This window comes from Peromyscus leucopus, chromosome 19 (assembly GCF_004664715.2).
Source record: "Peromyscus leucopus breed LL Stock chromosome 19, UCI_PerLeu_2.1, whole genome shotgun sequence".
In the NCBI taxonomy this organism is placed as follows: Eukaryota; Metazoa; Chordata; class Mammalia; order Rodentia; family Cricetidae; genus Peromyscus; species Peromyscus leucopus.
The window spans coordinates 40,633,838-40,658,443 of NC_051079.1; the positions used below are offsets into that span (position 1 = coordinate 40,633,838).

At 44.3% G+C, this 24,606-nt stretch overlaps 1 protein-coding gene across 3 annotated transcripts in view; it reads left to right on the top strand.

Moving 5' to 3' along the window:
- Snx24 (sorting nexin 24) overlaps positions 1-24,606 on the top strand; it is a 150,491-nt gene that overhangs the window by 95,135 nt on the left and 30,750 nt on the right. For all 3 annotated transcript variants that reach the window (XM_028871832.2, XM_028871834.2, XM_028871833.2), the window contains exon 3: positions 5,744-5,848. In XM_028871832.2, the coding sequence (XP_028727665.1) occupies positions 5,744-5,848 (105 nt within the window). The remainder of the gene's footprint in view (positions 1-5,743; positions 5,849-24,606) is intronic.

Consider the following 24,606-nt stretch of genomic DNA (forward strand, 5'->3'; position numbering starts at 1 on the left):
ATTTCAGAGTCCCCCTGGGTCAGGCGTCAGTCTTACTGTCCGTGATCAAGGACGGCCATGCCGTGATCCTGTCCTAGGCTTAAGTCCACATCTACGCTCGCTCGGGCAGCCTTCTGCCTGAATCTGCAGGAGTGACGACGTCTTCTATTGCTGACTGTTGACCAGGGGCAGCTCCTTGCTGCTAGAGGACCCCCTCAAGCCTTGGCCACTTCCTCAAAGCCATCAGTCTGCTGAGGCCGTGGTGTACAGCCAGGCAACCATGGAAGTGACTGTCCCACTGAAATCACAGGTTTGCCCACCCCCACGTGGGAGGAGTTAGGTAGGTTGTAAACACCATCGGGCCGATATGTGCATTCTGCCCACCATAGCCCTTCTGCTGTGTTAGAACTTCATTCTCAACGTAATATGATTTAGTTCTATGTCTGTAAGCGCTATCTACAGTCTTCAGACTCCTAGGTTTACAGAATTCGGTATGCTTGCTCACACATGGACACCTGGAGGCATCTCTAGCTTAAACTCTCCAATCTCAACAGTTGATTCCTCTATGTTAGGAGTGTCTAAGGTTGTATATCATAGAACCTTGACTGGCTTTCTTAAGTAAGTAAGAGATTTGTTGTTGTTATCCTTAGGAAACCTAAAGGCGGGCAGCCCAGGGGATGGAGCCAGCCTCAGTGTCCATTGTCCTAAAGTTGTGACTTTCACTTTCTGATTCTAACACAGCTGCAGCCACCTCAGGCCTCGCTTCACACTTCTGGCAGGAACAAATCCTGCGGTCTTTCTGGGAAAACGGAAGTTCTACCCAGTAGACTTGTGCTGCACTTTAATTAACAACGGTGTCACATGACCACCGTGATGCTAAGGGAACTTAGGACATCAAGGTTTTTAGGTTTAACATGTTGCACTCTGAATGACATTTCCCCCTATTCGCAGGGGATTAAATATAGCTGACAATGATTATAAATGCAAAGCAGTGGTGACAGTAGCAGATGGGATTTTGTTGTTCTTCCACGGAAGTGACCAGGTTCCTGTTCCGTTACCATCACCAACACCACATGGCTTCTGCCTCATGGTCAAAGGTGTTCCGGGCTGGTTCCATCCATAGGCCATCTCTGTAGAGTGGAAGAACTTCCCTCTCTTCACGGCCTCTGAGAAAGAGCCCTTCTTCAGGTTGGATTGACACCTCTGCTTACCTCCCTATGACCAGGATGCATCACATTGTTACACACAGCGGGGGGTGGAGGTAGGGAGTGGGTTTTTCATTCACCAAAACCCAGGAGTTTTTGCATCCTGGAGCACCCAGGAACCGTAGATTTGGGGAATAACTAGTAGATTGGGCAGTATGATGGCCATTCTTGGTTGTCTACTTGACCACATCTGGAATTAACTAAAACCCAAGTGGCTGAGTACACCTATGAGGGCTTTTTCTTTTTTTTTTTTTTTTTTTGTTTTTCGAGACAGGGTTTCTCTGTGTAGCTTTGCGCCTTTCCTTGAACTCACTTGGTAGCCCAGGCTGGCCTTGAACTCACAGAGATCCGCCTGGCTCTGCCTCCTGAGTGCTGGGATTAAAGGCGTGCGCCACCACCGCCCGGCGAGGGCTTTTTCTTAATTAAACCATTAGAAGTGGGAAGACCCACCTTTCATGTGGGCTGCACCTTTTTGGTGCCCGCCTATATAAAGACATGGGAGAAGGAAGCCCCTGCTCTTTGCCTGCTTGCCTTCGCTCTTGTTGGCACATCCATTCCTTCAGTGGCATTCGAGCCTACTTCTTCAGGATTCCGGCATGCATTGAAGACAAGCCGAGACATCCAGCCTCATGAGCTGAACAACTAATAGATTCTTGGATTTTTCACTGATGGACAGCCATTGTTGGACTGGCTGGATCACGGCCACATTAATTCTATCAGTTTTTTTCCTCTAGAGAACTCTAATACAGCCATCGAGCTCAGACCTGACATTATGACACTGTTCATTAAATGACGGGCAGTTAATCAGAATAGCTGCCAGAGGAGATCCCAACCTGAATGTCTGCCCCAGAGCCATGATGATCAGATCTACTTTGCACGCCCACAGCCCCCAACGCCTGCCCACATTCACCACCTGCACACGAGGTCAAGACCATCGCCTCTTGCCTAGCTTTCTCCAGGCACTGAACTGGTCTGTTAGCTCCACCCCTATCCCCATGCTGTCTTTCTTGTTCATTGAACCCAGCATGTCCCCTCCAAAGTAAAGGTTAGGTCATGGCACTTTGGTTGAAATCATCAATTTACCTCTCCTTTAAAATGATATCCAAATCCCTGCCATGACCCACAAGGCACTGAAGTATATGGTGTTGCCTCCTCTGAGAGTCCAGCTCTCCTTGTTGGCTTTGAGCACAGAAGGCCCGACTCTCCCTTTCTATTGCTGACTCTACCCTAGTCATGTTCCTTGGGCTGCTCATGTGAGTTCCTCCAAACAGGACTCAGGTCATGCCTCAGACATTACTGCCTCACACAGGCCTTCTCCCTGCCACCCCACCCCATCCCCAATTTCCAATGCTACCACTTTCACATACTCCATTAACTTGTTTATTGTTGGTGTGCTGGCTAGTTTTAATGTCAACTTGATAGAATCTAGGGTCATCTGTGAGGAAGGACTCTTAGTTGAGAAAATACCTCCATGTATTGGCCTATAGGCAAGTCTGTAGGACTTTTTTTTTTTTTTTTTTGATTGGTAATTGATGTGGAAGGGCCCATGTTACTATGGATAGTGCTGCCCTTGGCACATGGTTCTGGATGACGTAAGAAAGCAGGCTGAGCAATCTCTGGGGAGCAAGCCAGTAAGCAGCACTCTTTCATGGCCCCTTCATTGATTCCTGCACCCAGGTTCCTGCCCTGACTTCCCTGGATGATGAACTACAAGATGTAAGGTGAAATAAAGCTTTCCCTCCCCGAGTTGCTTTTGGTCCTGGTGTTTATTATTATCACAGCAATGGCACCCTAAGACCATTGGTTTCCATTTGGGGCAGGTATGTTCCTAGTACCAAGGCACAAGGAGGAGGAGCCCATGGCTGTTCATAGTCATCTTCTGGGGCCCTTTGCTGTCTCCAGAATGCCTTTCTCCACACTTTCAATCCAAAAGATTGAAAAGTGATCAACTTCTTTTCTCTAACTGGCAGAAGAGTAATATGTTTGAACAAATTCTAAGTCCTATTTCTGTCCGGACAGCCTGGTCCCAAATAACTGACTCGGAGGCTGAATATGAATTATAAATGCTTGGCCAGTATCTCAGGCATGTTACTAGCTAACTCTTAAATTAACCCATATTTCTATTTATGCTTTGCCACATGGCTCATGGCTTGTTACCTCATTTTTACATGTCCTGCTTGCTTGGTGGCTGGCTGGCTGGTGTCTCTCCTAACTCTGCCCTCCTTCCCCTCATCCTCAGTTTGGCTTTTCTGCCCAGCTACCAGCCTGTCAGCTTTTTATTAACCAATGAGAATAATAAATATTCATAGTATAGAAAAGGATTGTTTCACAGCACTATCCAATGTCCCTCTGTTATTTCTCTTTGGAGCCAGTCTTCCTCTGGGAGTCTCCAATGACCTCAGGCTCCAACCAGGCTTATAGATCTCCAGGCAGCTGTGTCCAGGAGGCTGTGTAACTCCTTTCCTACTTGTTCTGTTGGTAAGAAGCATAGATTGGGAATTGCACACAACAACACAACACACACAACAAAATATATAAAAAAAAAAGAATATATAGAGAAGAGAGAGAGAGAGAGAGAGAGAGAGAGAGAGAGGAGGCAAACATGGACTCAGCCATTGAAGGGCTACTGTTTGAAATGTCCCTTTCTCATAGTGTCCATAAGGTTCAGGCTAGAGTGGTCACTGGTGAATATGTTCTTAAATGTTAAAAGAAAGCTTATTGTGTTTTTGGCTACACAGATTTAATCTGTGTGTTTTGCAAAGGGACCACGTTAGTAGGTCTTCAAGATCTGAGTTAAGACAATGGGGCTTATCCAATTGTAGAGGTTACTTACAACACAGTACTATAAATTTAGTAGCTTAAAGCTGTATAGATTTATTCTCTCATGTTGCTTGAGGTTTCAGAGTCCAAAATCAATTTAACCAGGCTAAAACTCAGTTGGTCAACAGAGCTGCAGCCCTTTTAGATGCCCTGGGCAGGTCTATTGCAGGTTCTAGAAGCCCTGAGCAGATGTATCAGGCTTCTAGAGGCTACTGAAGCCATCATCGAGAGATAGACACCTATTTAGGACTTTTTTTTTTAATGACAAAATTTATTACATTTTGTATTTTTTGTATAAATTTTGTATGTTTAGGTCCTGGTGATTAAACCCAAGGGACTGTACATGCTAAGCAAGTGCTATACCCTGAGTTACATTTCTGCCTTGACACAGGATCTTTCTTTGTAGCCCAGGATACCCTCCAAATTGTTGTCTTCTTGCCTTAGCCTTCTGAGTGCTGAGATTATAGGTATGCACCACCATGCTTCATACTTTTTTAACTTCTCACCTCTTGTAAGGTTCTGATGGCTGCATTGAACCTGCCCAGATAACCCAGGACACTCTCCCTGTTATTAAATCAATAATTTCACCAAACTGGAAGAAAATCCCTTTTGCTGTAGCTGTACAGGGAAACACTCCAGGTTTAGGGCATGGCACTCCTTGGAGATGGATCGTATTTTGCATACCAAAGCAGCTCTAACTTAACTTTGAATAGCTCTTCTGAAAAATAAGCTTTTATTTTATTTGATGTGTTTGGGTGTTTTGCTTACACATATGTCTGTGTACCACTTGTGTGCCTGGTGCTTGAAGAGGTCAGAGGAAGGTGTCCAGAACCCTGGAATTGGGGTAACAGATAGTTGTGAGACACTATGTGGGTGCTGGGAATCAAATACTGGTCCCTTGGAGGAACAGCCGGGGGTCTTAACAACTGAGCCATCTCTCCAGCCCCAGAATATATTTTTTTTTTTTTAGTGTCACCCCCTGAAAGGACTACCTAGATGTTCTAACTGAAAACTGCCCTTTAGTTTACAAGAGTAGAGCTTGCATCTGCTTCTCTGAATTTTTGGAAGGACTAGCCTTTTTCTGTATTTTAAAATTCACTTTATTTCAGAAATTTCAAGAGCCTTTCTGAGTGTTGTGCTCCAGTTCATGTGACATTTTTGGGGACAATGGTCAGAAATGACCATACGTTGTTCTCTTTTCATATGTGAAAAGTTATGTGGAAGGACTTTTTCTTTAGTTAGAAAACTAGATTTAAAAACTTGTATTAATATTGCTTATGAAATACATTGACTTTTGAAACTATCTTACTTTCTTTTAGCTCAAGTGCTAGACTTTTTTTTTTGGGGGGGTGTTTCGAGACAGGGTTTCTCTTGTGTAGCTTTGCACCTTTCCTGGAACTCACTCAGTAGCCCAGGCTGGCCTCAAACTCACAGAGATCCGCCTGCCTCTGCCTCCCGAGTGCTGGGATTAAAGGTGTGCACCACCACCGCCCGGCAAGTGCTAGACTTTTAATTCAGAAAAAAAGCTCATTTAAATCTGAAATACTCATCATAACAACTATCAAACATAAAACCCATGTGTCCTGAAGTCTGAACAATCAGGACACCTCAGTTGAAAAATGTTTGGGAAAACTTTTCAGCTTATTTTAGCCATAGTTTATTTTTGCTTAGTTGGCTCTTCTTTCTTCCAGATGACTTTATTATGATTAACAGGCATCTTTCCCCTTCTGTCTTGGAAGCTTAAGAAATGTATAAAGACTCCAGAAATCCCTTCTAAGCACGTCAGGAACTGGGTCCCCAAAGTCCTGGAGCAGCGACGGCAAGGCCTGGAAACATATTTACAGGTAAGAGACGTTCAGATCTTCAGTGTCACAGAGCCTCAGTCAATGCCTCATCCTCTGGGCTCAGAATGTGAGCGTGGGACACCAAATACTGACCAACAGCCGGAGATCCTGAGATACGGCTGTTTTCGGTGACAGATACGCCTATGGGTTGGTTCACGTAGCTTTTATTGGCTCCCGTTTAAAGTTGTTTATGCATTGGGTAAGTGCAGATTTAGTGTCATTGGAAGAATGCTATTGAAATGATCTGTCCATTTTTATATTCAGCTGTTGTACCGATTACTTTGTGTTTTAGATGAAATGGTTCTGTTTCCTCAACCCTTGGGTTTTAAATGTTCAGGTGCTAATTGGAGTCCTGGGAGAAAATAAATCTTCAGTGGGGCAGATATGTGTAAAAATCCACCAAGGCTGTGTAGAAGTTTCCCCCTCAGTGCCAACTTTTTTGAGAATTAGAATAGATGTCTAGAGCAGTGGTTCTCAACCTGTGGGTCACGACGCCTTGGGTTGAATGAACTTTTCACAGGGGTCGCTTAAGACCATCAGAAAACATAGATGTGTTTACATTATGATTCATAACAGTAGCAAAGTTACAATTAAGAGGTAGTAACAAATAATTGTATGGTTGGGGGTCCCCACAACATGAGGAACTGTATTAAAGGGTCAGAGCATTAGGAAGGTTGAGAAGCACTGGCCTAGAAGAAATGCATCAGGAAGCTCTCTACTTTCTCCTTGAAGGACAAACAGAACTGGATGAGCTAAGATGAAAGTCTCCTTCCCACAAGTGACAGAGAAGGCAAAGAGAGAATAAGACACTGTTCGTCCACTTCTCTGAAGTTCACCCCACCCCCCCCGAAGGCTTAGGTGACTATTCCTTGGAGTCCTCATTAGGTGCATAGATGGGCAGGGCAAGTGCAGAGACAAGCAGGCCCAAAGGGTCAGACATGCACTCCATTTAGTCCTATGTGAGAAGTGATATGTGGAGGTGAGCATAGCTTTGTTGAGGAAAGGAATCCTGCTTCAAAAAAGAAGGATGCAAATATGTTGGGTAGACCTATAATCCCAGCACTTTGGAGGTTTGGGCAAGAGAATCAGAAATCCAAGGCCTGCCTGGCCTGCACAGGGAGACCGTATCTCAAAAAAATAAAACAAGACAGAAGAGCCAGACTTCATGTGAGAGTTAAGATTGATCCTTCTAAGATATTGCCTTAGAGAAATTAGCATAGCCACGTTCTTTCTTCGTTGTCCTTGTGGCCCCTTCAAGCTTTATTAACTCCAGGGTGGGTCTTGCATAGGAGAGAATCTGGGAGCTCTGAAGCTTGTGTGCCTGTCCCCATGCAGAGCTCTGGTGGATGACTTGGTCTGAGTCCCTGGTGGCTGATGCCCAGTGATAAAGTGGAGGACACCTTCCTGGTGGAAAGGATGATGCCAGGTGTCAGTTCCCAACCTTCTCTTGTGTCCTAGTCTTTACCCTCTTCAAGGAGGACAGATGGGGCAGAAAAGGCAGGAGCTGAGGAGGTTTTGCTCTTGGATTTGCGGGCTTGGTGGAAGGATTCTTCACTGTCTCTCTGGGAGGGAGAGCCTAAAGGAAACTGGAATCGCAAATCTGGGAAAATCGCAAATCCCAGGAATGCGGGTGGCCTTCCCTGAGATCCTATGCATAGAGCTATCAGGATCCCATAGCTTCAGGCAACACTTGAGAGCAAACAGCAGACCAAAAACCAAGAGAAATCGACCTAGGAAAGTATATGCAAAGGGTAGAAAGCATGCTGTCTGTAATTAGATGGGATAGGTAAACAACACGCTTTCGTTTGTAGGCCAGATTTCCCCCAGATATTGTATATCGTCAGGCTTTAGTTCTAAAGAAGGCTTGATCCCCCTCCACCCCACCTCACTGCAACTGACACATGACTTCCATTACCCCTCAGTGTAAACATTTTAAGTTGTTTGTGCTTCGTATGTAAATATGTGGATAAAATCATCTGGCGCAGAGGGGAGCTTACAATGATGCTTAAATTGAGCTTAGAATTTTCTGTTCTCAGAGATGGGGCTTGAAAGACGTGGTTGCTGAGAGAACTTGCTTCCTGCTACGTGTTTTAAATTCATGCTGCTGTCACTCAGTGGCTGGACCCCGAGGACTCCAGTGAGAGCCTCTTTCTTCTCCTTTTGGCAGTGGGAGCTCGGTGGAGGTTGCTGTGAGGTCCAGAAGTGAAGGGCACATCCTTGGCTATGGACGATTCTCGCATTTTATGTCTTGATGAGATAGGCAGCGTTCTTATTTCTTCCACTGCCTGCCGAACTCCAGGGAGAGTCTGATTCACCCCCAGGACCAGGGAGTAGCTGCCACCAGCACATCTCCTGAGATACCATCCTGCAAGTCAGCTCAGCCTGAGCTGCACAGCAGGACACTGACCTGGCCCATCGCCTGACCAAACACTACTGCCCCCAAGAGGTGCTCCCAAGGCCACAGGGGCCTCGATTACCCACTCCAGCTCATTTGCTGCCTGTCAGAAAAGTCCATAGTCACCCCTGGCAGCCTGTCTCTTGACAAGGTCGGGGCAAATGACCCTTCTTTTCTGGAGGGCAACTGGTCACCTGTGATTGCAGCCCCGCATATTACCTATGGTGGCTCATGCTGTTCTTTTGGTTAAATATGGGAAGGCTGAGATCGGAGAGCCTCTGAAACCTTGTCACCTTCCCAAGTTAAAGGGCTTGGAGTGGAATTTTATTTTCCTGTTACTTAATATGAGCTCTTCTCATCTTAAGAAAGCCCACACTTGGTTTGGCTGTTCTTATGTTCGGAAGCGAACAGCATACTAATCTCTAAACCATAATTTAGAGAGAGCATCAGTATTAATTTAAATAATATGGCTTATTTAAAAATACAGAGACATAGGGTAATTACTGTTGCTCTGGCGCATCTGTAATGGTAGCTTTCTTTGAAACATTTTACAGTGTATTTGCAGAAGCCACCTTGTGTTGGACCCGACAGCTCATGCCAACTGTCCCAGCTGTTGAGGAGGCTGAGACACCTAGGAGTTCAAGATGAGCCTGGGGACATCGCAAGAACCAGGAGAGACGGGGAGAGAAGAGGGACACAGTGGGAGAGGGAGAGGAAAGACGCTACTCTGTTTTCAGATAAGAGTGTCACATCTTCGCAGGGGACGAAGTAAGCATATCAAATAGAAGTAGCATGAAAGGCTAGCATGGCAGCAGTAATCGTGGCACTCTGGCTAGAGAACATGTGTTGGGGAATATTATTATTATTATTATTATTATTATTATTATTATTATCATTATTATTATTATTGGTTTTTCGAGACAGGGTTTCTCTGTGTAGCTTTGCGCCTTTCCTGGAGCTCACTTGGTAGCCCAGGCTGGCCTCGAACTCACAGAGATCCGCCCAGCTCTGCCTCCCGAGTGCTGGGATTAAAGACGTGCGCCACCACTGCCCGGCATGGGAATACTATTTTAAGGTGTGTTACTTTTGTTTATGTTGCATTTGTTTAACTCTGTGAAGCTGTGTTACTGTGCCTGTCTAAAACACCTGATGGTCTAATAAAGAACTGAACGGCCAATAGCGAGGCAGGAGAAAGGATGGGTGGGGCTGGCAGGCAGAGAGGATAAATAGGAGGAGAAATCTGGGAGGAGAGGTTTGGAAGGAAGAGGAGCCAGAGAAGGAAGAACAAAAGAAGGAGGACTCCAGGGGCCAGCCACCCAGCTACACAGCAAGCCACAGAGTAGGAGTAAGATTTACAGAAGTAAGAGAATGGGAAAGCCCAGAGACAAAAGGTAGATGGGATAATTTTAAGTTAATTATATAAGCTAAGGTTGGGCATTCATAATTAAGAATAAGCCTCCGAGCAATCTATTTGGGAGCTGGGTGGTGGATCCCAAAAAGAGTAAAAACTTCCAATAACAATCAGGGGTTTGAGTGGGCTTTTGTTTTGGCTGTTGATTTTTCAGCCTTATGTGAAGCCATAGGGTTCATTCCCCAGGTCCTGATGGTCTAGCAATTTGCCCCTCTTCCCTGAGCCCTTCCTAATCTTATGCTTGTTTTATAGACGCAGCCTGTTTTTCAGTTGAATTAAGTGGGAAGAATAAGGAAAGATAATTCCTATCTTCTTGGAAGTAGAAATCTATTTGTTGATTTTTAAAAATTTATTATTCATTTATTTTAGTATATGGGTGCTTTGCCTATACATAACTTTTGTGCCTGATACATTCACAGAGGCCAGAAAAGGGCATCAGATTCCCTGGGACTGGAACTACAGATGGTTGTGAGCCACCCCGTGGGTGCTGGAAATGAACCTGGATCCTCTGGAAGGGCAGCCAGTGCTCTTAACTGCTGAGCCATCTCTCCAGCCATATTTGTTTTTGTGGATGTGGATGTGGATGTGGATGAGGGCACATGCTTGCCACAGCACACATGTAGAAGTGAAGGGATGACTTCGGGCATCAGCCCTTGCCTCCAATCCTGTTTGAGGTAGGGCCTCTCTTGACTGCTGCACTGAAGACTCCAGGCTCGCCAGAACTTCCCTGGGATTCTGCTGCCTCGGCCTCCATGCTGTAGAAGTGTGGGGCATTGCAGAAGTACACCACTGTTTAATCATGTTTGCTTCTCAAATTAAAATTCCAAGAGAGCCTTTGTGCCATCGCATGAAATGGGTGTGCCTTCAGGAAAGGCGTGCGTGCTGGAAGTGTGGCAATCGTCCCGCAGGTGCCTCTGAGGGCCGTCTGCCAGTTGGCAGCCAAGAGGCCATTGGTGCAGGGAGTTCATTTCAACCCCCGGTGATAAGTACACAGTTTGAGATACTGGCACCCACATGGAGTAAGGCAAGCTTCCAGCACCTTCCAGCCCAGGTCGGCCCACCCACAGAGGCTGCATCGTGATCTAAACTTTTTAACCTTGAAGGTTGGGGTGTTCCCGAATAGTAGTTTCTGTGCTGGCCTTTACTCTTTCCATCCCGAGTGCTTGCGAAGGCGCGTTCCTCCGGAGTAAGCCTGCACCACCCCGTGCCTCTTCTGCCCCTTAGCTTCCCTTTGCTTAAGCTCCTTCATTCTCCTAAGGAAAGCATCCTGCCTGTGGTGAGCGAATCTCCTTCCCCACTAAGCAGCAAGCACTACTTCTAAAATGCTGGCATCCGGGTCTTTGTATAGAAATTGTCGTCTGACACTACACTGTTGCTCTTATCACCTGTTGGATCGTGAAATTGCTGGAACAGGCCAGCCTGCTTCAGAGGCGCGTGGGGTGTCGTAGGGTATTCCCTGGGCTGCCCTGCTGTTTTCCCTGCAGGCTTCTCCGACCGACGTGTACTAGTGCCCTTCCTGCTCACAAACATTCCCTGGCCACTTCCTCCACACCGGACTGTTCCTGTGAATTCACTTCTCATAAACCACTTACAAACTGGACATTTGGCTCTTGAGTGACCAGAAATACCTACTTTATGGCTGCGAGCCATTTTTAGGGTATACTTTCACCGTTTCCTCCTTGTTTTAAAAGTAGTGCTAGCAATGATTGGGTTTTTTTTGTTTGTTGTTGTTGTTGTTTTGTTTTTCGAGACAGGGTTTCTCTGTGTAGTTTTGGTGCCTGTCCTGGATTTCGCTCTGCAGACCAGGCTGGCCTTGAACTCACAGAGATCTCCTGCCTCTGCCTCTCAAGTGCTGGGATTAAAGGCATGTGTCACCACCACCATCCGCCGCCGCCGCCACCACCACCACCACCACCGCCACCGCCGCCACCGGCTATAACTGTTCTTTTGAGGGGTCTTTCTCTGAGTCTTGTGCGGCATCCTAAGTTTTATTTGTTTCAAACATTCTGAGAATGGTAGATTAATCCCGAGAGAGCTGAGAATAACCGATTAGATCTAGCTGAACTGTGATTGGCTCCCTGATGAGCCATTTCCTAGGCAGTGGCTCCTACACTCCTCTTGGCAAAAATGGCGAACAGCTCTGTACCTAAGTTGCTAGGATTTTGAGTATTTAGAGTTTCAAAGGTTGGGAACATGTTCTAGTTTAAGGTTTAGAGGCATGATTATTTTGAAGTTAATTTTACTTCTTTTTTAAATGTTTACATTTTTATTAAGAGATTTTTTTATTCATTTCACAAACCAACCACAGATTCCCCTGTCCTTCCTCCTCCTGCCCTAATTATACTTCTTTTAAGGAGTTTCTCATTATTATCCATCTTACAAATAGATATCCATGATAGTTAAAAAAAAACATTTTTTGTAGAAAATATTTTTTTTTTGTTTTTTGTTTGTTTGTTTGTTTTGAGACAGGGTTTCTCTGTGTAGCTTTGCGCCTTTCCTGGAACTCGCTTTGGAGACCAGGCTGGCCTCGAACTCACAGAGATCCGCCTGCCTCTGCCTCACTAGTGCTGGGATTAAAGGCGTGCGCCACCACCGCCGCCGCCACCACCGCCGCCGCCGCCGCCGCCGCCGCCACCCGGCATGAAAATATTTTTATGTGCGTCTCTCTCTCTCTTGATCATCAAACTCTGGCTGAGGATCAGTGGATTTTTTTCTTTTTAAATCCATGCCTGACAAGGTAAGGCATTGATGAAGCTGAGTGAAGTCTGCATATGTTGCGGGGGACCCTGGGCTGTCGCTGTCACTACCCAAACCTTCACAGCTCCCCATCTTAGAATGCTCCATTTCGTTCCTGGACCAAGCCGTGATTTATAATATCAGATCCAGTTCTTCCCAAGGATTTCTTTTAAAACTGAAAACGAAGTAGAGAGTGAGATCTTATCAACGGCAAGAAGACAGTTGCCACCCAAGCATAGCAACCTAAGTTTGAGTCCAGAACACACATAAAAGTAGAAAGAGAAAACTGACTCTACAGGATTGCCCTTACTTCTACATTCAGGCTGACACACACATGCCCTCCGCTCAGCCCACATCATACACTACAAAAAAAAAAAAAAAAAAAAAGGGTTTTAAACCTCATGTATTACAGGAAAGAGGAAGCTATAGCCTGAACCTCCTAAAACCCACTTCGAAGCCTGTATAGTAACAGTGCCTATGAAGACCCTGCTTATAACCGCAGACGAACTGCTCTTTGTTCTGGTTAACATGGTGAACACTGTGTTAAATAATATTAATGGCTGGGATTGTCAGTACTTAACAGTGCCTTCCTCGTACAAGTGATTTTATTGATCGATACAGACTCAATGTAACCGGGCAGATTATTTTTACTGATTTTATCGAAACCTTGACCAAGTTTGTTAGTGCACCACGTATCTTTAAATAGATCCAGATGATGATGTAGATTAAGAAAAGCAAACCGCCATCCATCTCTTTTTGATCTGTTAATAACTTAAATCCATCATTGCTAGCAAGTGTTTTCAGATCCTGTTGTGTATTCATGTTTCTGTTGTGTCTGGGAAGACTCCTGTAACCTTGTTTCTGTGGTTGGCTTTTTAGACAGCCTTGCCCTAACCACTGATCTTGAATTCAGCAGATAAGCATGTCAACATAATTGGAATGTTGGACAAACTATGAACAGGAAGCGATCCTTTAGAAGTCTTTGTTTTTTAATTTTCATCGTGGTAGGTGATCTAGGGAGACCTATGGATTCCTACATTTAAGGTGGTTCTATCAGGCATTTTTGTGTTGAACTCAACAATTTACAAAGTCTAGACCTATCTTCTTCCAGACATACTGGTTCTTCTCATATTTGAAAGGCTTGCATAGGAACCATAGAAAACTGTGGTGCTTAATTTCATACATTGATATTTTTTTCAGTGATTTCCATTAATCTCAAAATGATATATATGCCATTTAAGATAATTTTTAGTTTGTAGCAGTAGTTAAAATTTCTAAAACTACCATATGTATTATTTCTTAAAGAGACAAAATAGATACAACCTTTCAAGACAATTAGACCTTTATCCATGTATACATGCATGAATGCATGTATGAATTGCTAAATATTGAACCCAGGTCTTCACACATGCCAGACATTGAACTATACCTTCAGCTCTGAAGAAGTATCTAAAATTTGGGGATGATGCATTCTTGCCCATCTTGGATAGACAAGCCTGGTGCAGCCTACTCTACAGAACTGTGGACAGAGAACCTTCAGAGATAGAAACCGGTGGTGGGGCATCGGTAATGGCCATTTGAGAATCTCAAAGAATGTTAATGATCTCATGGAGGGATTTATGTGGACATAGAGGATGGAGAAAAAAATAAAGTCCAATCAATTGCAGCCCTAGAGTATTTGGAGGCGCTAAATTTAAAGCTTAGGGGGAGTTTAGAGCCTGTGAATTGTTTGATGTCGGCTATCAGTTGGCCAAATGTGTACTGAGTTTTTAAAAAATTTCTCAGTAGTAATGTGTTAAAGTTCTGCCTCCTATTCAGTGCTCTGTACTGGTACGATGAGAATTTGAGGTTCAGTTCTCTGGACTTTTTATGTTGTTGGGAACACTATGGCTGGGTGCTGTGGCCACATAGAGGGCCGGTGGGAGGTTCCATTCCATGTGGACATGTGGAAAGCCCATTCAGAGACCCCTCTCAACACAGGTAGGTAGTGATGTCACTACCGATGAGAAGGTAGGCGAGCGCGTGGCCCTGTCTTTATCTACAGATGTCTGTTAGGAAGCAGATGGTTTTTCTAATAGAGCACGTTGCCCTGGGTGAACGGTGTATTTCTGTGGGCGTTGATCTTCACGGTGCTATGGAGCTGGGGTCTCTCATTGCTGCAGTCTGCTGGTCAGTGAAGATTTTAGGAAGCTGGACATCATCCTTGAGCTTCCTTGAATTAGTATTTTGTCAGATTGGCGAGATGGAATCGTGTGGGATTTTGAAAGATTTTTTATTTTTATAATTGTGAGCGTGTGTGTGTGTGTATTTGTTTATATGTTTGTGCCCGTGTGAGTGCCTGAGACCAGAAGATGATGTTGGGTACTTCCTGGCTAGTATTTTTGTTTGATTTAGTTTCAGTTTTTTGTTTTTTTTTTTTTTGCTTTTTCGAGACAGGGTTTCTCTGTGTAGCTTTGCGCCTTTCCTGGAACTCACTTGGTAGCCAAGGCTGGCCTCGAACTCACAGAGATCCGCCTGCCTCTGCCTCCCGAGTGCTGGGATTAAAGGCATGCGCCACCACCGCCCGGCCTTTTCAGTTTGTTTTTTTTTTTTTTTGTCAGTTTCACACAAGCTACAATCATCTGGGAAGAGGGAACCCCAATTGAGAGACTGCCTCCACCAGAGCGGCCTGAGAGCAAGCCTGTAGGGCATTTTCTTGATTGATGATTGATGTGGAAAGACCCAGCCCACTGTGGGTGGTGCCATCCCTGGGCCTCTGGTCCTAGGGTGTATAAGAGAGCTAACTGAGTAAGTCATGTAGAGAAAGCCGATAAACAACGCTCTTCTGTGGTTTCTGCTTCAGTTCCTGCCTCCAGTTTCTTAACGCTGGATTCCAACTGTACGCTGAAATAAACCTTTCCCTCTCTAGGTTGCTTTGGGGAGTGATTTTTTTTTTTTTCACAGCATTGGAAGCCCTTACTAAGCCAGGGTGCTGTGGATGGAACAAGAACAGTACTGTTGTTGACCACTGAGCATCTCCTCAGCCCCAGAATGATGTCTTCTGAAGAATGAGGTCTTGTGATGAGGTCGCTTTTAGCTTGATGATTACAGCTCCACCAAAGAACGGGACCTACCTACTTCCTTCACAGACATGAATTCTTACACACGAATACATTATATTAATGTATATTTGTTATTTTTATGACTATATAGATTATATATGTTCATATTTGAAAACTATGAAAACAACAAAACAAAAAAACAACTTTCTGTAGTTAATCTTCCTAGTCCAGTGGTTCTGAATCAGGAGCAGTTTTTGCCTTACCAGGAATGTGTAACAATGTGTAGCGATGCTTTCTATTTTCAGAGCTGGGGATGGGGTGATACCTGCATCTCTCAGGGAGAAGGGTGCTGCTGTATAACCTTCCGTGCCCAGCAGAGCCTCACCGACAAACACATATTTGGTCCAAAATGTCACTGGTGGCAAGATTAAGAAACCATGGCTTAGACCTTCAAAACTGGGCTATGATTTCTTCATCTCACGCTAGCCTGCAACTCACTATGCAGACCAGGCTGCCTTCAGACAGCAGTGGTCCGCCTGCCCCTGCCCACCGAGATCTGAGATTTTAGAATTGCATGACCATATCCGGCTTGTTATTCATATTTTCAAAAACTTATTATGTCCTCTCTTATGATTTATAAGCTCTTCTATCAATTAAAAATGCCAAAAAAAAAACATTTACCCTGTACCAAATTTCTTTTTTTTAAGTCATAACTTTTTGTTATACAATTTTTAATATATTAAAAAAGCATAAAAATAATATAAATTTCCAAGTTGCCATCATCCAGCTTCAACCCTTTCAACTCAGAAGAGATCCTGTCTTTTCTCACACTTTTCCTCCCATAATATTTTGAAGAAACTCCCCAATATATTTTCAACCATACATATTTCAGCTTGGATCCATAGCAGGCAAAGATTCTTTCTAAAACAATTTTAATAACCACTGCATAATATTCTGCTCTGTAGCTGTCTCGGCTTTTAGGAGCCAGTTGTTTGGGGGCTGTTTCTAATTTACCCTTACAATGTCTTGTTTGTTTGTTGTTTCTTTTTTTCTTTCTTTTTGTCTGTTTTCTTGTCTTCTTCACAAGGAACGCAGCCCTTGTTCTACAGGTGAAATAGAACGTGTGCAAACTAAACAAGCAAAAATGAACACAAGCTCCTTAATTCCATTAAACGTTGGGTAACTGGTAAAGATTAATGTACATATCTCCTGCTAATTCTTTCCAATTACTTAGTTCATATAAATTCCCAAGCCTGGTTAATTATGCTGAAGCCAGGTCGTAATTCTGAACTGGGTTCTGACAACAGGGAATTTTCCTGGTATAACCTTGCCCTCCCTCACAGGCTCTCGGCAGATTAGGCACTCAGCCCTGAGTCCATTCATTTTCTGCTCAGGGCCTAATTGCTGCCGACTGGCTGCCACAGGTACCTGGATAGCCTGTGTACGAAGAGGCAGGGACTTCTGAGAACAAATAAGGAAAGATTAATTGTTTGTTTTGTTCCCTCCCAAGAGAAATGTGGGTGCTTAATCAAGAAAAATAATTTCTTCTGTTGATTTGGCTTATTTGGAGAAAAGATAATTGTGTAAAGGTAGGTGCTGAACGATGCCTTGTAGAAGAGGTATTGCCACTTACCTACACAAGAGACACGGGTCGGGGAAATGAATGTGGGACACTGACGGAATGGATGGGCATGGCTCGCATTCCTCATGGTAAGTAATCTGGCTGTACGGCTCTTATTTGTACCAATCGTCCTCCCTAGTATTGTCATTTATTTTGTCTGGACCTTCGGAAATCTAATCAAGGAGACAATGGCATTAAAGAAAAAAAAATCAACAACACTTTTCCAAATTGTTCTTAATTGCTAGAGTACAAAGTGAGCTAAATGTTGTGATGTTTCCAATTAAAGAAGCTGTTGCCACCCAGCACTATGAAATCCATCTTTCCCAATCTGATAAATAAGCTATCAAAGAGCAGAGCAGATTAATTGAGCTCAGTTAGTCCCTGAGTTCTCATAACAGTGAATGTGTGCACCTGCGTTATTAATGACTCTGGTGCATTTTGGCATGGTAACTGCATCACCTGTAGTACACCTCTGGCTGCTAGAGAAAGAAACCATGAAACAGTGTCCTGTTGCTTATGATTTTTGTGACAAGACCATTTTCTTCCACAATTCTATTTATTTGAGAAAGAGGTTTGATAACACACTGAATCAAAGTTGGAATCTGAATTTGGGTAGGAGAAAAAGATTGAATTAAAGGTGGCATGCCCTGTCACTGTGACTGAAAGGCATAGACAGGTAAACACAGGACTGGGTAGAGTGGGCAGGAGTTTAAAAACCCATGCAGGGTCAGTAGGAAATGATCGTAGACTGTGAGTCATTCAGCTCGGCTGTCGCCACTCAGCTCTACGTCCGTGATGTGAAAATTCCCATAGATAACAGTAGACCAAGCAGAGGGTCCGTGCTGCAGTAATACTGTATTTTTAAAGGGAGCAGTGGGCCAGATTTGGCCCTGAGTTACAGTCCACTCTTGGACTGGAGGCTGGCCACCGATGGCATGGAGGCAACACTGTATGTGTCCAGAGGTGGAGGACCGCAATGAAGAATGCAGCCATTCCAGAGGTACACGTGTATTCAGAGCTCCAGGCCTCACACTCCCTGTAAGCTACATTGTTACTTAACTCCCCTGACCGTTTTCCTGATGACTTGGGGCGCCAGCATACACACCACACAATCGGCAGCTCCTTAAACATCTTACTACTTAACTGTTTCTCCTCAGATCTGGGTGGCGTCCGCCATGCATGTCTTAGCCATGTTTTCTCCAGATCCCTGAATATCCCTGTGACTCCAGGAAGTCACAGGGATTAATGCCTAATCTTAATTATTTAGCCATGAAAATTAAATTAGAAAATGTTTTTTTTTGTTCACGAACCATCTGAGCAGTTCACTTAAAACCATGATTCACTTAAAACACTGTTTTGGACCTGGACGAGACAGAACATTTAAATGGAGAGAATGTTGTGACTAGAAAGTTCTCATGACATCTTCTGTCTGTTCATTTACTCATTCATTAATTCACAAATCAACTTCTCTTAAGGATTCTTCTAGGCCTGGCCTCTGCCATGTACCTCACATTTACTTTCTCCTCTTCCTCTCCACCAGGCTGACTGCATAATGTCACCAGTTGGCCTAACTGCTAGCCATTTTGTTTAAAATATTTATTTTTATTTCTTATGTGTAATGACTGTGTTTGCCCATGTGTGTATGTGTGTACCACCACATGCACACCAGGTGCCCAGAGAAGTCAGAAGACAGCATCAGATCCCTCAGAACTGGAGTTACAGACAGCTATGAGCCTCCATCATGTGGCTGCTGGGATCCAGGCTGCTCTCCAGGGGCAGCGAGTGCTCTGAAGTGCTGAGCCGCCTCCTCAGCCCTCATTTTGTTTCACGTATGTGCCAAAGTACAAGTGAGGCGCTAGACTTTCTTCACAGGACTGCCGAGGAGGGGCCAGCCTCAACTCCTTCTCAACATGGAGACCCTGGCAGTCAAAAGAGCTGCTGGGAGGAGTCTCGTGGGGAGGAGCAGGCCCTGGGGCCCACACTGGAGGCCTTCTAGGCCAAGTACTGCAGCCTGTTTTGGGGTGCAGGCTATGAAGTAAAGTTTAATGATACTAGTTTTCACACTGACATAAAATTGGTGTCCCCACATTCCTCACCCGGAAAACCGGGTTGAATACAAAGCACGCGCTGTCACATCTTGGGAAGCTGCCCCTGTAGGGTTCCGAGCTGCTCAGCCTCCCCGGGAGTCCGAAGCCCTCCTTCACCTGACCCAGCAGAGGAAGGCGAGAGGACAGCATGTGACTTTCTGGAGTGGTGTGAGCCTCAGCACATCTTGAACAGGATGCTTTAGAAAGTTGCTTTTGTTATGGAGTCCTGTTGCCATAACGACACGTGTACCCTTCTGTCTCCCTGAAACCTAGAAGTAGGATTTTGGGGCCTGCTCCAAAATCTTTCATAGGAAGAATTTCAACTGGTCTTTTACCAAAACTTTATTAAAAGCAGCGTTCCCCAGTTGGTCTATAATTGTGTGACATCATGAAAGGAGAGTTTCCTGGCCAGATCTCAGCAGAAGGTCTTTGCATTGTTGGTGAATAGAACTGGAAGAAAAAAAAATAAATTAAAAAAAAAAGCACAACAATTTAGTAAGAGCAGCTGTGGGACCTACTTATCTTGATAGAGTAATGTTTTCATAATGGCAGCTGTTAAAACCAAGTCTGTATGAATTATGTTGAATTTTTGGTCACTCTTGAATGCAATAAACAGTCACTCTGTTCCAACATAATAGAGCGTGGCAGGCACAGGACTCAGAGCCTAAAACATCAAGGTTTTCTCGTTTTAAAACAAGAATGGAAGAGAACCTTAGATTCCCAGTAAACACCATAAAGTGGAGTCTGTGTTGAACTGCATCTTTGTTAAGAAGACAAGGTGGTACTGTGTAGCGAGGAATTTACAATCCTCCTTCCTCACCTCTAGAGAAGCAGGACTACAGCTAAAAATGTTTTATGCATGTATTTCATATGATACATCATTGACATAGTAACACCTTTACTTCAGCTCTAAGTGAATAAATAAGCTATCTACTGGCTTTTATATTTACATTTGGGGAGCCTGGCCAAGGGGTGCTCAGTCCTGAATGAGATGCCCTGTTTCAGCCATTCCGATAGATCTTAAGTAAATAAAATAATGTAGTGGTGGTGTGATTGGAACAAAACCAGACAATCAGGGATAGATGGCTCAGCCATCAAGAGTACTCTGCTGTTGCAGAGGACCTAGGTTCAGTTCCCAACACTCAAATGGCAGCTTACAGCGTTGGTAACTCTAGTTCAAAGGGATCCCTATGACTCTTCTGACCTCCATGGGTACTGCAAGTACATGGTGCCCATGCGGGCAAAAACACTCACATAAAATAAAAATAAATAAATAGAATCTCTTAAAAATAATAAAATGATAGTCTTACTGTACTACTTGAAATTTATTAAAGTACTCTGTCATCATTATTTTAGATAATTATTTTACCAGGTAGCTCTGCCTGGTTTGGAACTTGCTATGTAGACCTGGGCTGGCCTTGAACTCAGAGAGCCACCTGCCTCTGCCTCTGAAGGACTGAGATTAAAAGCATGGCCCACCATACCCAGCCTCGGTGAGTATAGGTGATTGTCTCTGTTCCCAGAGAGCCTTTCTGAAAACAAGTACACAGGTAAACCAGCTTTCTTGTTAATCCCTCCTACGCCTGGGTGGGAAGGTGAGGTGGTTGTACCAGAGCAGTATGATATGGTGTTGGAGCACTGGTCGGCTTTCTCTGAGTCATTAGAATCACCCACTAGAAGCCAACTCTGGGCACTTCGGGCCTCACTGGGATGTCTCGGCACTCCACGTTGGTGATAAATTCAGCTGCTGCCTAGGCTGCTGTGTCCTGGGCTTGTTGTCTCCGATGTTCGTTGCTGTTCTGTCCATCACCTCCTGGTTGAAAAGCTCCACCAGCTTCTTTTGTGCTATTCTGGAAAAATAACGGACCCTTCTTAAGTCCCTCTATGAGACTGTTATTTTTACTCAACTAGTCGTGCCCGTGTCCTGGGAGCTGTTTGTGGTCAGTCCAAAGCGCATTCTGGTTTGTTGTCCCTGCATCCATCCCTGATGATTAGCGCTGTTTTATTTTTTTTTTTTTCTTCCTTGACTCTGTCCACTCTGGTTCATACTCACAGTCTGAATTCCTAACCTATTTCAGCTTCATTTCTGGGAATGTCATCTACCTGCCAGAACACTTGAATGGCTCCTTGTCAAGTACCCATTTGAGATATCCTTAGGCCACATAGTCTGAATCCCAGCATCATTCTTGTGTGATCCCATGCCAGCCCCTACTGCCTTACCATTCATTGGCCTGTGTGTTTATCGGGCCCTACATGTCCACATTCCTTTTTCTATTTCTGCTTATGAAAGCATCCCCTCAAGACTCATCTCTAGTCTCTTCCATGAGATCCTTCCTGAGTCTTCCCATCCAGAAGTGATAGTCTTAAATTCTAATACACTCTAATTGGCCCATCACATTTTACCTTCCGTTAACTTTCTTAGAGTATTGGACTTACTTGCTACACGTCCTGTGTGCCATCCATGTAGGTTCCTTCCAGGGTCCTGTAGCCTTAACTCACCCCCTCATGATTGCAGACCTAACATGGCCAGGTAGTTGGGTTCTATGTATTTACTTTTTTGTGTGTATGAGTGTTTTGCCTGCACGGACGTATGTGCACCACTTATGTGCCTATGCCTGCAAAGGTCAGAGAGGACACCGAATGCCCTGCAACTGGAGTTACAGATGCTTGTGAGCCATCATGGGGGTGCTGGGAACCCTGCCTTCATCTCAGCAAGAGCATCAAGTGCTCTTCACTGCTGAACCCACTCCCCAGCCCCCGACACAGGATTTTTTTTTTAAATTCTCTGTAGCCAAAAGAAATCAAAATTACCACAGATTGATCAAATCGATCATCAATCAAATCGTCTGAAAAATCTATTAACAATACATATGACAGAGTTCTTATTCCTAAGATGAAAGGGGCTTTTATAATCGCTTGAAGAAAATTGGAAAAATTCACATATTCAAACAATAATTATAAATGGAGCCAGCGAGATGATGCTTGCCACCGACCCGGCAACCTGCGTTTGATCCCCACACCCCACATACAGAGGGAAGGAGAGAACTGACCTCACAGAATTATCTTCAACCTTCATGCACATGTTATGGTACTTGTGCCCCCCCCCATATTCTGCATACACACACCATTTTTAAAAATTTTTAAAATTACAAATGTTCAATAAATCGGGGGGGGGGGGATAATTTTACAATTAATCAGAATATGGCCAGCCAAGACAACACATTTACTTTTATATCTACAGAGGTTGAAAGAAAACATCTGTGCCTATGATTAGTAAGGCTATGAAGAAACAAGTATTTCCATAAACCTCCAAGGGGGGATGCAATTCACAAGAATCCTTTGGGAAAGCAATTTGGCAACTCCCTGTATGAATCTATCATACAATTATTCTTACGTGATTTGGTTTTATGGTATGTAAGGCATTTTCATTATAATATATTGTAAAAAAAAAATCCAAGAAGGAGATTGGTTAAAAATCTCTATCCAATGAAAACATTAATAAAATATTCCATAGCAGTCCACAAGATTACTGTAAATCTATGTGTTCCGAGAGTGAAAGCTGACCAGCCCCTATGGACTGATTCAGAAAGCAATATGAAAGTTCTCCAGGGACAAGCTTACAGCAATAATGCTCTGTCTTATGACTGGTGGCATTTACAGTTCACAGCTCTGTGAAGACCAGAATTCAGGAAGATCATGAAAAAAATCAGTCAGTCATAGAAAACAGATTTTTAAAAATCTTTTAATAGTTAAGAGTTTTTTAAAGTATAAATTCTATATTATTTTGTTTTCAAAACCACGGCTAGTTACTGTTATTTTTGTCTTCTGGGTGAGACAAGTTGCATGAGGTTAGTAATCCTGTATTGTGGAGGTTAGTAATCCTGTATTGTGGAGGTTAGTAATCCTGTATTGTGGAGGTTAGTAATCCTGTATTGTGGAGGTTAGTACTCCTGTATTGTCGAGATTAGTAATCATGTATTGTCGAAGCCAAGTAAGAAGCTCGCTGTCCAGGCTCCGGAAGGAAGTCACTCCTCCACACCGATGCTGTTCGTTTTTCCTTGGCACACAAGGATGCTGAGCATCCCCTGGTCAAGTCCTGCCAGCCCTTTACACCGGTAATTGCCTGGTTCCGTGTCTTTATCGAGGACTCCTTTGCCAATAGGTGCAGGGAGGGACGGGTGTCAGGGAAGAGAAGTCCCAGCGAAGCTCCTGTGATGGAGCAAAGATGACACTGCTCAGGTCACCCCACAAAAACTTGTCAGTTTGCTGCCCAAATAAATGCCTAGGGGGCACAAGACACAGAGCACGGTGACCCCGGGAGGAAAAATCAATTGCAATTCATATTTCATACGTCTGTAACTGCTCTGGGAAGCATGGCTGCACTGTGTGCAGGCCCCTTCCCCTCCCTCTCGTGTCTCTGCTTCCTTCTACTGACTGGGTCTCACCGGTCCTGCTTTACAGTGAGGCAGATTTTGGAGGTTTTTCCTTGCCCACATCACCATCCTTATTACCAGTACCCTGCATTAGATTTGATCAGCGCACCTGGCTGTAGCCAGACCATAGTTATTTCGCTTTGAGATTCTTGAAGGTTTGGGGCCCGTGTACTTGTATTTTGCTCTGAAGTGAGGTGGACGCGTGCAGGGACCCACCCTTCACGGGGACTGTTACTCAGTAGGGTATTCATCATCAAGTGTGGATTTTTATCCGTGGCTGTGGTTTTAAAAGCTTTTTCATGGGGATAAGGGACCCTTAGCACTGCTACTTTTGGGAACCATCTGGTCTGTCTTCCTTAGACTTCCTTGCTCCAGCCCCCCACTCGGCCCCCACCTACACACTCTCCAGCAAAGCTGTTCTTAGATTCGTAGCCCTGCTGTGGACTGAGATGTCATAGGGATAGAGAAAATGCTGCTTACTTTATGGATTACTGTTAGGTCAACAAAACTTTGGCAGCATTGATTAACTTGACAGTGAGTACAGCAGTACATTTATCACTTATGGCTGTGCTGTAGAAAATCTAATAAGAGGCAAACAATTCCCTTTAGAGCTGTAACAGGTTCACTGTGGCCAACAGTGCATGCACTGGAAATTTCTGCCTTTAAATTATACCCTTGCTGCTGGGTGGGTCATTGACTGAAGGCTACTGCCCTCCTGCAGCCACGCCGCTGGTGTTAATTTCATCTCAAGCATTTGGTTTAGATAAATATTTAAATCGTTATTTATGCGCGATGTTTTTAGACTGTGAGGAGATGAATGAGACGCAGCTCGCGAAAGAGGTGGTTTTCAGATGACGTCCAGACAGAAGGGCCTATTGTTTGGGATGTTACGGAGGTGGGAACCTACTACAAGGAAAGTCCATTCTGTGTTCAGTGCTTTCAAATTCAGCTTGATTCTTCAAGGAGAACCCTCCATAAAGAAAAGGACTTGTTAACTGTATTTGGTGTGGAAGGACACACACACATGGATATTG